Source organism: Yarrowia lipolytica, chromosome 1B, assembly GCF_001761485.1.
Source record: "Yarrowia lipolytica chromosome 1B, complete sequence".
Lineage (NCBI taxonomy): Eukaryota > Fungi > Ascomycota > Dipodascomycetes > Dipodascales > Yarrowia > Yarrowia lipolytica.
In genome coordinates this window covers 1839813-1853425 of record NC_090771.1, presented here as the reverse complement: position 1 = coordinate 1853425, position 13613 = coordinate 1839813, and the positions used below count along the sequence as shown (strand labels likewise).

The following is a 13613-nucleotide window of genomic DNA, read 5'->3' as shown; positions in this document are numbered from 1 at the left end:
ATATATATCGGATGAAACGTTAGATATAGATGGACTTTGATTGAAACAAATTTCTGCCGTACATGGAGCTAACTTAAATAAGTGCTGGGGCTAGACCTTTTGGGAAGCTGATAGCAGGTGAGCGGTAGCAGTGCAGAGGCCTACTACGAGTAGAGCTATGTATGGGGTACAGGTGGGTTCTGGGGCGCCAGTGTAGGTGGAGATAGCGGGCAAGGCACAGGTTCTAATTATCTCACTCGCATTAGCTGCGTCCGAAATCGAGCTACCGTCTGTACTTGCACTGTTCTATTGTGTTATTACTCGGTTTGCATATGTCTAAAATTGTGACTGTCAGGAAAAAAGAGAAACAAAAATATTAGAACCCTATGCGAGACCTCAAACCTACGCCAACTGTCCGAGCTGGTCCCGTATCTGAGATGGGGGCTTGCTTGATGTATAAAGATATATACAGATTCAGAGACACAAACGAAGCGGGGCAGCTCTGAGTCATTTTGGTCGCGCTCAAGCTGCTGCTGGCATGTGACCAGTGCCGAGGGATACATGTTGAACGTAGTTTTGGGAAATGCACTGCAACAGTTGGTTTTTGTGGATTTCGATCGGAGTGTTGAGACAGAGGTGGATTGTAGATGGGGCTTTATGGAAGAGCCACGCAATAGAATACGGTTTCAGAATTAAACAAATCAATCCTCTTAGATCGCACAGATCTTTGAACTTTTCTAGAAGGTGTTTCTCCGACACCTATCTTGGCTAGATGACTTCCACTGTAAGCTTGTTCTGACACTTAAACGCACGTGCCCAAAACCCTATCTAATCTTTAATAGTTTCAGTTAGGTTGGCGATGTTTAGACAAGCAAAAAACGTTGAGAGGATTGGCACGTCTCATCTGCTTTTTCTAATGGACTCGTAGGGAAATAAATACAATTACTGTAGAAGAATTTTGGTCTGAAATACGACAAATCGGAACGGAGCCTCTCTGAAAACTGCTATCCGAAACCACCCTCTTCATAGGCCGACCTCTCAAGCGCATAGCGATTCGGTAGAACGTCCAGCTAACTGCAATGTACTTCAAACAGCCACTTGTCGCTACAATGTACCACACGTACAAGTACTTGTAGTACGATACAGTACTTGTAAGTAGCCAACCAGCGCGGCAAGACTACTGTACGTACAGTACCAGGTGTACTGCATCCATGGTGCCTGGGGACACCACAGCAAAGCCGTGTGCATGTGGATAGTAATGTGGCGTACGAGCACTTGAATATGTAAATCAGCTACTTGTAGAAGTACCGTACCCCCGCCAGGTTAATGACTGCAATGCTGAATCTGTCTGATGTGGACCGATACGACAAGTCGAAATGAGGAGAAAGGTACACAGACACGAGAAAGACGAACTTGAAGGACATTCCTCGAAACCAATGCTACTGTAGAACAACGCTAAAGTCCTATAGTAGCCTAAACGAGTGCTTCTTGAACTGCTGCGGGCCACTAGAGCAGGGGTTCCAGCTCCTGAGAACTCCACGCTGGTACGTCTTGTCCTTCCTGTTTGTGCTCCTCACCAAGGTCATGCATCTCACAAAGTAGACCCTTCACTGGCTGGAGATAACATGCACGCTCATATGTATTGTGTGTGCTTGTACAGAAAAGGCCACGTATGGTGGGGTACGCACGGAATGGGTCTGTGAGAACGAGAATATTTTCCGTTTACGCTGAAATATCTGGCGGTATCAGATTAACTCCTGTCTTTGATACCTGTAAAAGGGTGCTTACTGTGAATGACGTCATGACAGATAGGAGGGGAGAGGGGTTGTTCTTTGTGTCATGGTGGAAGTGGCCCTGTTGGCATGCACAGCTCCACTCAACGAATTGCTAGTTAGGCCAGCCCATATCACCTTCCATTCATTTCCCTTCCATTTCTCGAATTGTAGCCAAATAATGGCCATATGCCTGTTCTTACTGAATCGCAAGTTTTTCAACTTTCACGCGTGTCCTGCATTGCATAAGCCGACCCTTTCTCTTCATAAGCCGAGGATAGGTGTTGTGAGTGGAAACAGCGGTCTAGAGTGTGTCCAACCACCACTGCGGTACAATCGGATTAGTGTGAAGTGGTGAATGCGTAACATCCTGTCTCATTGAAGTCAACAAAGATACCAGGTGCAAGTAGTGCCAAAGTGCACACATAATTCAGCCGCTTAAGCTGCTGCTCATTTCTTTTTCACAAGCAGAGGTTATGTACATCTATTGCACGTCTTCTGTGCCTACTACGAAGAGGAAAAAACGTGTCTGTATGGTACATACAGTATCCAATGCTGGTTGGCGAATTTTAAACACGAGAATGAACCGGAATGACGGGGGCAACGCAGATCCACTGTCAAGCCGAGTCTGTCCGCCACGCATCATGTGATAGAGGCTAGGGAGTCATGTGAATATGTCACACCTGGATGACCTCTACATACAAGAGCGGTTTGTTTTCTATGGCATGTTGTTGACGCATGCTGCCAACGGCTATTCAACGGTGACAACGGATGATGCTGTCACATGACGCCATTTTTTATGTTGTATCCAACAGCACGGTACTAAAACAGGCCATTTGTAAAGGCCTCACTCAGCTCACACACGCTCAACGGTCACGATAAGGTCGCACTAGAGGCGTTAGTTGGTTTCAAGAATAGTGGTTATTGGTCTTGGGATACGGGTTGGACAATATACAAATGGGCTCGCGTACACTTATACAGTCCTACCATTCTGTCGCCCTCTGATTCTCCGCCACATCAGCCACGCCGCAACGTCTCCTCCTCATCCCCCTCCTGCTCTTCCACTCGCAAAACGTCCAAACTCAATTGTGTCAAAATTGGAGGTTCTCTTCGTTTGAGCCTACCATTTTCAATTTTTTAGTTGCGACAGCGGCCCGGTCAGAGGTTCACAACAAGGTCTAGAGACACTTTGTCATGGGGCCGAGAAGGACCATAAAAACCAAACGATGGTCACGTCAGGTCAATTACTGACCAGTCTCACATCCGACCCCTCGCGTGCTCGACCGGAGGATTTCTCTGCACTCGTCCTTGCATACCTCGGCTAGCGGGATTTATTCACCAATCACACAGCCGAGAGTTTTTCCGGACCCTTCATCCAACAGCTTAGAGTTGCATGAGTCAGTAGCAACGTAGACTTTGAGCCTTTGTGACAGATGTCCAAGTGCAGCACGTTGTAGGAAAATAAGGTGAAGGATTGGCCAATGTGAACAGAGGCGACAAGAGTCCGTCTGGAGGGCTTGTTGTAGTCAATTGCCCGCGCAATTGATTGACCTCATCGTTTCTGCCGGAACCCCCCCACAAGCCCGGATAAATAGACACGCCCCACAAGCCGTTCGTCTGGTCTGCTCACAGCACACTTCCATTTAAAATTCAAACAAAGCGCACCACCGCAAAGCATACTTAACCCACTCAATGTAGACGTCGCGGAACTTCTCTTTCCTACCCACCACCCCAAACAAATGTTCAGAACCATTCGAAAACCCGCGTGGGCTGCTGCCGCCGCCGTGGCAGCCGCTGGCGCTGGAGCCGTCGCCCTGTCTGTGCCTGCCCAGGCCCAGGAGGAGCTCCACAAGAAGCACAAATTCACAGTGCCCCCCGTGGCCGCCGAGCCCCCCTCTCGAGCCGCCCAGCTCGAGAAGATGAAGACCGAGGAGTTTGATCTCGTCGTTGTTGGTGGAGGAGCTACCGGATCCGGTATCGCCCTCGACGCTGTCACACGAGGCCTCAAGGTTGCTCTGGTCGAGCGAGACGATTTCTCCTGCGGAACCTCGTCCCGATCCACCAAGCTCATCCACGGAGGTGTCCGATACCTCGAGAAGGCTGTGTGGAACCTCGACTACAACCAGTACGAGCTGGTCAAGGAGGCCCTGCACGAGCGAAAGGTCTTCCTCGACATTGCTCCCCACCTCACCTTTGCTCTGCCCATCATGATCCCCGTCTACACCTGGTGGCAGCTTCCCTACTTCTGGATGGGTGTCAAGTGCTACGATCTGCTTGCCGGCCGACAGAACCTCGAGTCCTCTTACATGCTCTCCCGATCCCGTGCTCTCGATGCCTTCCCCATGCTTTCCGATGACAAGCTCAAGGGCGCCATTGTCTACTATGATGGCTCCCAGAACGACTCTCGAATGAACGTTTCTCTTATTATGACTGCTGTTGAGAAGGGTGCCACCATCCTGAACCATTGCGAGGTCACCGAGCTCACCAAGGGCGCCAATGGCCAGCTCAACGGTGTTGTTGCCAAGGATACTGACGGAAACGCTGGATCCTTCAACATCAAGGCCAAGTGTGTCGTTAATGCTACTGGACCCTTCACTGACTCTCTGCGACAGATGGACGACAAGAACACCAAGGAGATCTGTGCTCCTTCCTCCGGTGTTCACATCATTCTCCCCGGTTACTACTCCCCCAAGAAGATGGGACTCCTTGACCCCGCTACTTCTGACGGCCGAGTTATCTTCTTCCTCCCCTGGCAGGGAAACACCCTTGCCGGTACTACTGACCAGCCTACCAAGATCACTGCTAACCCTATCCCCTCCGAGGAGGACATTGACTTCATTCTCAACGAGGTCCGACACTACGTTGAGGGCAAGGTTGATGTGCGACGAGAGGACGTTCTGGCCGCCTGGTCCGGAATCCGACCCCTTGTCCGGGACCCCCACGCCAAGAACACCGAGTCTCTTGTCCGAAACCATCTCATCACCTACTCCGAGTCTGGTCTTGTCACCATTGCTGGCGGAAAGTGGACCACTTACCGACAGATGGCTGAGGAGACTGTCGATGCCTGCATTGCCAAGTTCGGTCTCAAGCCTGAAATCTCCGCCAAGGCCGTCACCCGAGACGTCAAGCTCATCGGTGCTAAGGACTGGACTCCTCTCACTTACATTGATCTGATCCAGCAGGAGGACCTTGACCCCGAGGTTGCTAAGCACCTTTCTGAGAACTACGGATCTCGAGCTTTCACCGTTGCTTCTCTTGCTGAGATGCCCACCCCCGAACCCGGTGTGATCCCCCAGTCTACTCTCACAAAGGGTAAGCGAATCCTGTACCCCTACCCCTACCTCGATGCCGAGTGCAAGTACTCTATGAAGTACGAGTATGCCACCACCGCCATCGACTTCCTTGCTCGACGAACTCGTCTTGCTTTCCTTAACGCCGCTGCCGCCTACGAGGCTCTCCCTGAGGTCATTGAGATCATGGCCAAGGAGCTCCAGTGGGACGAGGCTCGAAAGGAGCAGGAATTCAACACCGGTGTCGAGTACCTCTACTCCATGGGCCTTACCCCCAAGGACAAATAACTGTATAGTAAAAGCGTATAGCCAATAAGATAATCACTTGAATGAAGGAGCAGCAACTCGTATGTTTAGCACTTCAACGGACTATTTCCCCGCAGCAAAGAGACTATTGCTGAGTTGTTGAGTATCTGCTTTACAATAATGGGGTATGGACACACAAGGAGGGGTCTTAGTGAGAAGTTAGATAGGTCTAGCATACATGAGATCAATGTGGTCTTACCTATATCGTTTGTTATCATTTATCTTGGTTTGAATTGATAACACGAGTTGTTCATTGAAGTGATGGCACCGGGTCTCACACGCAACAGTTGGCGAACAGGTCGTATTGTTCCTTAGATACGACGCTCTTTTGGACATGATGGGAAGTGAAACTACAATTACAGTAGCTACATAGCTTGGCTAACTAGACCGCTTACAGAACCAGTAGTCGTCACAAGACCACCACGAACAAAGTCCAACTACCCCACTCCCACCACTCGTATTTACTTACCGCAGATCACACGCTTCGGTGTATCTCCGTGGGGCATCGTGGGGCATTGTTCTAAGTTTTCCGTATGGTGCACAGTCGGTACGTGCTTTGACTAACCAGTAGAAGTTAGGCTACTGTAGTGGAGATTGAGCAATGAAACGATGACAGGAAGACCCCAAAATGCGACCACCTCAACTATACACGGCTTGTTGCTATTGCCGCCTTGCACTCCACACAGCAAACATGCACACGATATGCACTCAAGTCTTAACCGAATGAAGGTAAAAGTAGCAACCAACAAGCGAGAGTTACTGTATACTTACAAGTTATACGACAGTCTCACTTATCACCAATTGGCAACTTGACCGCACAGACAAACACCCTACAATGACCTTCCTCAATGTGCTCTACTACGTGCTGCTGGCTGCCATCATGATCGGCACCGGCTACTTCTACTACCTGTGGTTCACTGAGACCAACGACCAAACCGAGAAGATCATCAGAGCTGCGCTTGGAGTCTTTGATATCGCCATCTGGTACATTCTAGGTATCTCCACCTCCTTTAAGATCCTCACCCAGATGATTCTCGCCTGTTTCCTTGTGGTTCTGGCTGGTCTTAAGATCTACATCAACCCTCGAGTTGGAGGGGCTCTTCTGGCCGGCAGTCTGCTATTTGTGGCTGCTGTCTGGTTCGGATTCCGCCGAGACGGTCGAGAGGCCCGAGACGATCTTAACGATGGACAGTAGCTGATGTCTTGGTGAAGAATACGTGGATTGACTACGGGAGGAATGTACTCTATCTCGCAATCAGTCTACTGTAACGGTAAATAGAATAAATTATAGTATATGGTAATATGGTACAGTTGTAGCTTGGCTATGGTAGAGCAGAAACGGCCTGAATGGCTGCAGCTTCGCTCTCAAACCCGTCTTTAGGGAACCCTTCGTCCTTATCTTCACTATCGACAATCTTCAGTGTGGGATGCCGCTTGACCACTCCAATAGACAGACCTCTCCACATCCAGGGCACCGGGCTAGCTGGAATTTCAATTTCGGCCTTGAAATCCTCAATGAACCGGTCTGCGGTCGCTGTGAGCTGTGCAAACCCAACATACTCGCCTGTGATTGAAACAGACGACCAAAACGACAGTTTTCGCAGACACGCCACCACCAGCGACGTCACTTCCGAGCCGTTCAGACAGTGAATATATGTGGGCTGACAGTCAGCGTCCATCATGTATCCAATAGCCTCAATGGCCACCTCGTAGTTGATAGGCAGCGTTCTGGTCTTCTTTTTTGTCTTTCGCGCTTCTTTCTTCTCCGTCTTCTTCTTCTCCTTTTCCTTGGCTTGTGTCTCGGGATCCTCAAACAGTGACTTGTAAGCCTTTCCTTCGGGCGCTGCGGGAATGTGGATCACGGTGATATCATTGTCTTCGGCCCATTGCGCAAACGGACCCTCTATGGGTTTCGGTGTCAGAGAAACAATGGTTTTGAGTCGTAAACGCTGCAGGAAGCGTAAATTTTGTTTCCGGGGATAAGAGCCGCGGTAAAGATGGGGCTGGACGGTGCCGAATCGTAATGGCGCAATAATTTCCGTCATCGGTGTGCGTAGTGGTGATGATGTTGCACGTTGTTTTAGCTCAGTCAGTTAGGAGGTGAGTTCCGTTTTGAGTTGGTTTTAGTTACTTGTTGGAAGTGTGGATAGCCTAATTGTTGGGTTCTAGTTGGATTTTGTGAGGAAGATACCAATCCACCAGCAATATATTAAGTAACATTTAAGATTCCTCAAGTAGAGAAACACGTACTAGTGAAGGACCCAGTACAAGATGCAGTTGAAGATAGCCAGAGGGAAAATGACGACTATAATATATACTGCTCACAAGTAGTGATATGAATGAAATCAATATACTTCCACATCCCCAGTACTTCTAAACAACCCAATGCAGAAACTCTGGAGCCTTTTCATCATCGGCTGTCACACTTGCATGAACCTAATGTCCCTGGTCCAAGTCTCTTGCTTACATCTTCATCCTGATCTGGCGATCTGACTAAACAACCAATGTTGGATCTTACTGAATACGAGCAGTTCGCGCAACTAGCGCAGGAGCTAGAGCCCCAAGACGAGGTCTACTCAGGCTTCGACAAGTTCAACCAGCTAGATGCCCCCGATATGGACATTCCTCTGATGGAGCATCTCGAATTCTTTGAGGACCCTTCTTCTGACGATGGAGAATACAACAATGCGGCATTTGAGTGGCTGACAAGCAAGTGCGTTGAGGTACACCGAAAGAACGGTCGAAGCGACACCCCCGAGCAGTTCGAGGCAGCCATCTTGGATATGTTACAAAGTAACAGGAGCTCTGATGAACTACAGATGCAACTGCTGGAAGAGGTTGGCTATGACGATGTCGACTTTGTGATTGAACTACTTGAGAAGAGAAATGATTTGGTAAGTATGAACGAACTTTTTTGATGTCTTACTACTAGCTAACCCAGAAAATATCAGCTGCGGCAGCCCTGCCCAATGGCTACTCGCTAATGACACCCGAACAAAAGGCACAGCAGCTCCGAGACAATCGTGCTCGTGCCAAGGCGCTGCCCGACAACCCAGTGCCCACACAGAAGAAATATCCCAACGTCTACATGTCTGGAGATGGAGGAAATGTGCTTTCTAGTTTGGGTAAGAAGTACGGTCTTCCTGTGGGAAGCGAGAAGCTGGTGTTCAATAAACATGAGGAGATTATTGTCCCGTACCCCAAGAAGCGACCCGTGCTCATCGAGTCAAACTTCATTCCTCTCAAGGACCTGGATATCATTTGCAGAGGAGCTTTCAAGGCCTACAAGTCACTTAACCAGATTCAGTCGCTGGTGTATCCAGTTGCATACAACACTAGTGAAAACATGCTTGTCTGCGCTCCCACAGGTGCTGGTAAGACCGATGTGGCTATGCTGACGGTCCTGAGTACCATCAACCAATTCTCCGATATCAGTCCCGAGGGAGACGTGACTGTGCATTACAACGATTTCAAGATTGTCTATGTAGCCCCTTTGAAGGCTCTGGCTGCTGAGATTGTCGTCAAACTTGGTAAACGTTTGGCTTGGCTGGGTATCAGTGTTCGAGAGTTGACCGGAGATATGCAGTTGACCAAGGCTGAGATTATGGCCACTCAGGTCATTGTCACCACTCCTGAGAAGTGGGATGTGGTAACCCGGAAATCCACCGGTGACAATGAGCTAGTTACAAAGGTCAAGCTGCTGATTATCGACGAGGTACATCTTCTGCATGAAGATCGAGGTGCTGTTATCGAGTCTCTCGTGGCCCGAACACTTCGACAAGTTGAGTCAACCCAGTCGTTAATTCGAATTGTTGGTCTGTCTGCTACTCTGCCCAATTTCATTGATGTTGCTCAGTTTCTGCGCGTCAACCCCGAGATTGGTATGTTTTTCTTCGACTCCTCCTTCCGACCTGTGCCTCTCGAGCAGCATTTCATTGGTGTTCGAGGAAAGCAGGGCTCAAATGAGTCCCGAGAAAACATCGACGAGATTGCCTACGAAAAGCTTGTCCAAGAAGTCGGACAGGGGGGACACCAGGTCATGGTTTTTGTCCATAGTAGGAAGGATACAGCCAAGTCGGCCATGAAGTTCGTTCAAGCTGCCCAGGCCAATGGTGAGTCAGAAATCTTCTCGTGCGCGACCGATCCTAACTACGGTCTGTACACCAAGGACGTTATGAAGGCCAAGAACAAGGAGGTCCGAGAACTTTTCCAGCACGGTTTCGGTATACATCATGCTGGTATGTTGCGGTCAGACCGTAACCTGACTGAGAAGCTGTTCGCAGATGGTCTCATCAAGGTTCTCTGCTGTACTGCCACTCTTGCCTGGGGTGTCAATTTGCCTGCAGCCGTGGTCATTATCAAGGGCACTCAGGTCTACGAGGCGAAGAAAGGAGGGTTCACTGATCTCGGTATTTCCGATGTCATTCAGATTTTTGGTCGAGCTGGCCGTCCTCAGTTTGAAAAGTTTGGTACTGGTATCCTGCTTACTTCTCTGGACAGATTGTCGCATTTCATCTCCGCAGTTACTGAACAGCATCCCATTGAATCCAAGCTGCAGGATCAAATTGTCGACAACCTGAACGCCGAGATATCGCTCGGAACAGTCACCAATGTGGATGAGGGTGTTGCCTGGCTGGGTTACACCTATCTCTTTGTGCGAATGCGAAAGAACCCTCTTGCTTATGGTCTCACTTGGGCTGACGTCCAGGATGACCCAATGCTTGGAGGTCACCGTCGAAAGCTAATCGTGGCAGCCGCTCAGCGACTGCATACCCTTCAAATGATTGTGTTTGATGAGCGAGTGGGTTCTTTCGTCAGCAAAGATAGTGGTCGAGTTGCATCAGACTTCTACCTGCTCAACAACTCGATTGAGATTTTTAATACCATGATGAAGCCCGACGCATCCGAAGCTGATGTTTTGGCCCTACTGTCAATGTCTGGCGAGTTTGATGGTCTCAAGGGTCGCCCCGAGGAGATGGAGGAGCTTGAGAAGTTCCAGAACTCGGACGATATGCCCTGCCAGCCTTACGGAGCACTTACCACCACTCAGGGTAAGACTAACCTGGTGCTGCAGGCTTACATTTCTCGATACCAGTTCAAGGAGTCGTCTCTGATCTCGGACATGGGCTATGTCGCTCAGAATGCATCTCGTATCGCCCGTGCTCTATTCTCTCTGGCTCTCAACAGACGATGGGGTAACCTTGCTTACTCGCTCTTGTCTATGTGCAAGGCCATTGACCAGCGACTATGGCCTTTTGCTCATCCCTTGCACCAGTTTGAGCTTCCTGATCACATAATGCGAATTCTGGACGCCAAAGACCCTTCGATTGATGATCTGCGAGATATGACCGCCAAGGAGATGGGTGATCTCGTTCACAACCATTCTATGGCCTCCAAGTTGTATCGGTTTGTGGACAGATTCCCCTACATGATGATGGAAGCGGACATTGCACCTATTACAAAGTCAGTACTCCGTGTGCATCTCGACATTTGGGCCGATTTCCACTGGGACGAAAAGTACCACGGAAAGGTGCAACATTTCTGGCTTTGGGTTGAGTCGTCCGATAATGCTCACATTTCGCATGTTGAGAAGTTCATGTTGAGCAAGCGAAAGCTGCATGATGTTCATAACATTGACTTCACCATCCCCATATCGCAGCCAATTCCTTCTCAGATTGTTGTGCGATTGGTTTCAGACCACTGGGCTCACGTCGAGACGGTACAAACAGTGTCTTTCAAGCACCTCATTATGCCTGATCACGAAACCATACACACCAAGCTACTTCGTCTGCGTCCTCTGCCTATCGAAGCTCTCCGAAACCCCATCATTGAGAACATCTACGCCAAGAAGTTTCAGTTCTTCAACCCCATGCAGACAATGTGTTTCCACTGTCTCTACCACATGGATACCAACGTCTTCCTGGGTTCTCCCACCGGTTCCGGAAAGACTGTTGCCTGTGAGCTGGCCATGTGGGCTGCCTTCAGAGACAACCCGGGCTCCAAGGTCGTCTACATTGCTCCTATGAAGGCTCTTGTTCGAGAGCGAGTTGAGGACTGGGGTAAGCGACTCAAGGGTTTCAAGCGAATCGTCGAGTTGACTGGTGATTCCAACCCAGATGCAGGAGAGGTTCGACGTGCTGACATCATCATTACGACACCCGAGAAGTTTGATGGTATCTCGCGAAACTGGAAAACTCGAAAGTTCGTCCAGGGCGTGTCCCTGGTCATTATGGATGAGATCCATTTGCTTGCTTCCGACCGAGGCCCCATTCTGGAGATGATTGTGTCTCGAATGAACTATGTTGGAGGCCAGACAGGTCGAAAGGTGCGACTTTTGGGTCTCTCTACAGCCGTGTCTAACACCACGGATATGGCTGGGTGGCTGGGAGTCAAGGAGGGTCTGTTCAACTTCCCCCCTGCCGTTCGTCCCGTTCCCCTGCAGATGTACATTGACGGTTTCCCTGACAATGTCGGTTTCTGTCCTCTGATGAAGACAATGAACAAGCCCGCATTCATGGCCATCAAGAGTCACTCACCCACCAAGCCTGTATTGATTTTCGTCGCTTCTCGACGTCAGACCCGACTTACTTCTCTTGATCTCATTCACCTGTGTGGTCTCGAAGACAATCCTCGACGGTTCCTCAGCATGGACGAAGATGAGCTGCAAGCCATTCTTCTGCAGGTCAAAGACGAGACTCTCAAGCTGTCGCTTCAGTTTGGTATTGGTCTGCATCATGCTGGCCTGGTTGAGAGTGATCGTCGAATTTCTCACGAGCTGTTTGCTGCCAACCGAATTCAGATTCTCATTGCCACGTCAACTCTTGCATGGGGTGTCAACTTGCCAGCTCACCTGGTTGTCATCAAGGGCACTCAGTTCTACGACGCCAAGATTGAGGCCTACCGAGATATGGACCTGACCGACATTCTGCAGATGATGGGTCGAGCCGGACGTCCTGGATTCGATACCAACGGTATTGCAATGGTTTACACAAAGGAAAGCAAGAAGGCCTTCTACAAAAACTTCTTGAACGTTGGTTTCCCCGTCGAGTCGCAGCTTCACAAGGCCCTGGAGGACCATCTTGGTGCTGAGATTGTCACTGGGTCAATAAAGTCTCGACAGGATGCCATGGACTTTTTGTCGTGGACCTTTTTGTACCGACGAGTGTACTCGAACCCCACCTACTACGGTATTCAGGAGCAGACTCCCGAAGCAGTTGGTGAATATCTTTCAGATCTCATTGATGACTCTCTGGATGCTCTTTCTGAGTCGTCCTGTCTGCAACTTCATGCTGACGGTACTCTTTCTGCTACCTCCTTTTTGCGAATCTCTTCGTACTACTACCTGTCTCACAAAACCGTGCGGTTCATCATTTCTGATGCTTCCAACGACTCCACTTTTCGAGATGCTCTGGTTTGGGTGTCCAAGGCTACCGAGTACGATCTCCTTCCTGTCAGACACAATGAAGATCTTGTCAACGCTGAGTTGTCCAAGGAGATGCGGTACTCCGGAGAGTCCATGGATTTGGTCATGTGGGATCCTCATGTGAAAGTCTTCCTGCTTCTGCAGGCGTACATGTCTCGTGTCAAGCTGCCCATCACCGATTACATTCAGGATACTGTATCCGTTCTGGACCAGACTTTGCGTATCCTGCAGGCTGCTGTTGATACTGTTGCTGAGCTGGGTCTGCTCTTTGCCGTCAAGACAGCCATTACAGTCATGCAGTGCATCAAGCAGGGTGCCTGGCCTGATGCTGATCCTGTTACGCTACTTCCTGGAATGAAGCCTCAGGATCGAGCCATCACCAAGTTTGAGGAGCGCGACGAGATCACCCTCGATACTCTCGGTAACATGTCTCCTGAAAAGATCAAGACTGCTGCTCAGAAATTTGGATGCCGAAACATCAACGATTTCGTTCGGGTGGCTTCTTCCCTGCCTGTTGTGGACATTGACTACTTGCGTGTTGATGACAAGATGACAGTGACCATGACTCACAAGAACAAGCCCCTTCACGCTGACTTCCGAATGCCCTGCCCCAAGTTCCATAAACCCCAGAAGGAGTCATGGTTTGTTATTCTTAGCTGTGGCGAAGATCTGCTTGGAATCAAGCGAGTGTCTCCTCAGCCTGGCAAGCCCATGCATACCGAGCTCAAGATTCCTCCTGGATACGAGACCAAAAATCTGATTCTCGAGTGCATCAACGATGCTCTTGATTTATCTTATGACATTGAGGTCCAGGTTTAGATGTAATTAGAGAAGCGAATGCAT

At 49.5% G+C, this 13613-nt stretch overlaps 4 protein-coding genes across 4 annotated transcripts; 3 read left to right on the top strand and 1 right to left on the bottom strand.

Moving 5' to 3' along the window:
• Window positions 1-3490: 3490 nt before the first annotated feature.
• On the top strand, window positions 3491-5329 carry YALI1_B18499g (uncharacterized protein; the record flags this gene model as incomplete). Its single annotated transcript, XM_500862.1, has 1 exon — window positions 3491-5329. The coding sequence occupies one exon, from the start codon at window positions 3491-3493 to the stop codon at window positions 5327-5329; it is 1839 nt and encodes a 612-aa protein (XP_500862.1).
• An 853-nt stretch (window positions 5330-6182) lies between these two features.
• On the top strand, window positions 6183-6542 carry YALI1_B18472g (uncharacterized protein; the record flags this gene model as incomplete). Its single annotated transcript, XM_500861.4, has 1 exon — window positions 6183-6542. One exon carries the CDS (start codon window positions 6183-6185, stop codon window positions 6540-6542), a length of 360 nt encoding a protein of 119 aa, XP_500861.2.
• A 127-nt stretch (window positions 6543-6669) lies between these two features.
• Window positions 6670-7392, bottom strand: YALI1_B18460g (uncharacterized protein; the record flags this gene model as incomplete). Its single annotated transcript, XM_500860.1, has 1 exon — window positions 6670-7392. One exon carries the CDS (start codon window positions 7390-7392, stop codon window positions 6670-6672), a length of 723 nt encoding a protein of 240 aa, XP_500860.1.
• Window positions 7393-7851: 459 nt separating this feature from the next.
• Window positions 7852-13589, top strand: YALI1_B18451g (uncharacterized protein; the record flags this gene model as incomplete). The annotated part of the gene is made up of 2 exons (XM_500859.3): window positions 7852-8241; window positions 8289-13589. The coding sequence occupies 2 exons, from the start codon at window positions 7852-7854 to the stop codon at window positions 13587-13589; spliced, it is 5691 nt and encodes a 1896-aa protein (XP_500859.3).
• Between the last annotated feature and the right edge of the window lie 24 nt (window positions 13590-13613).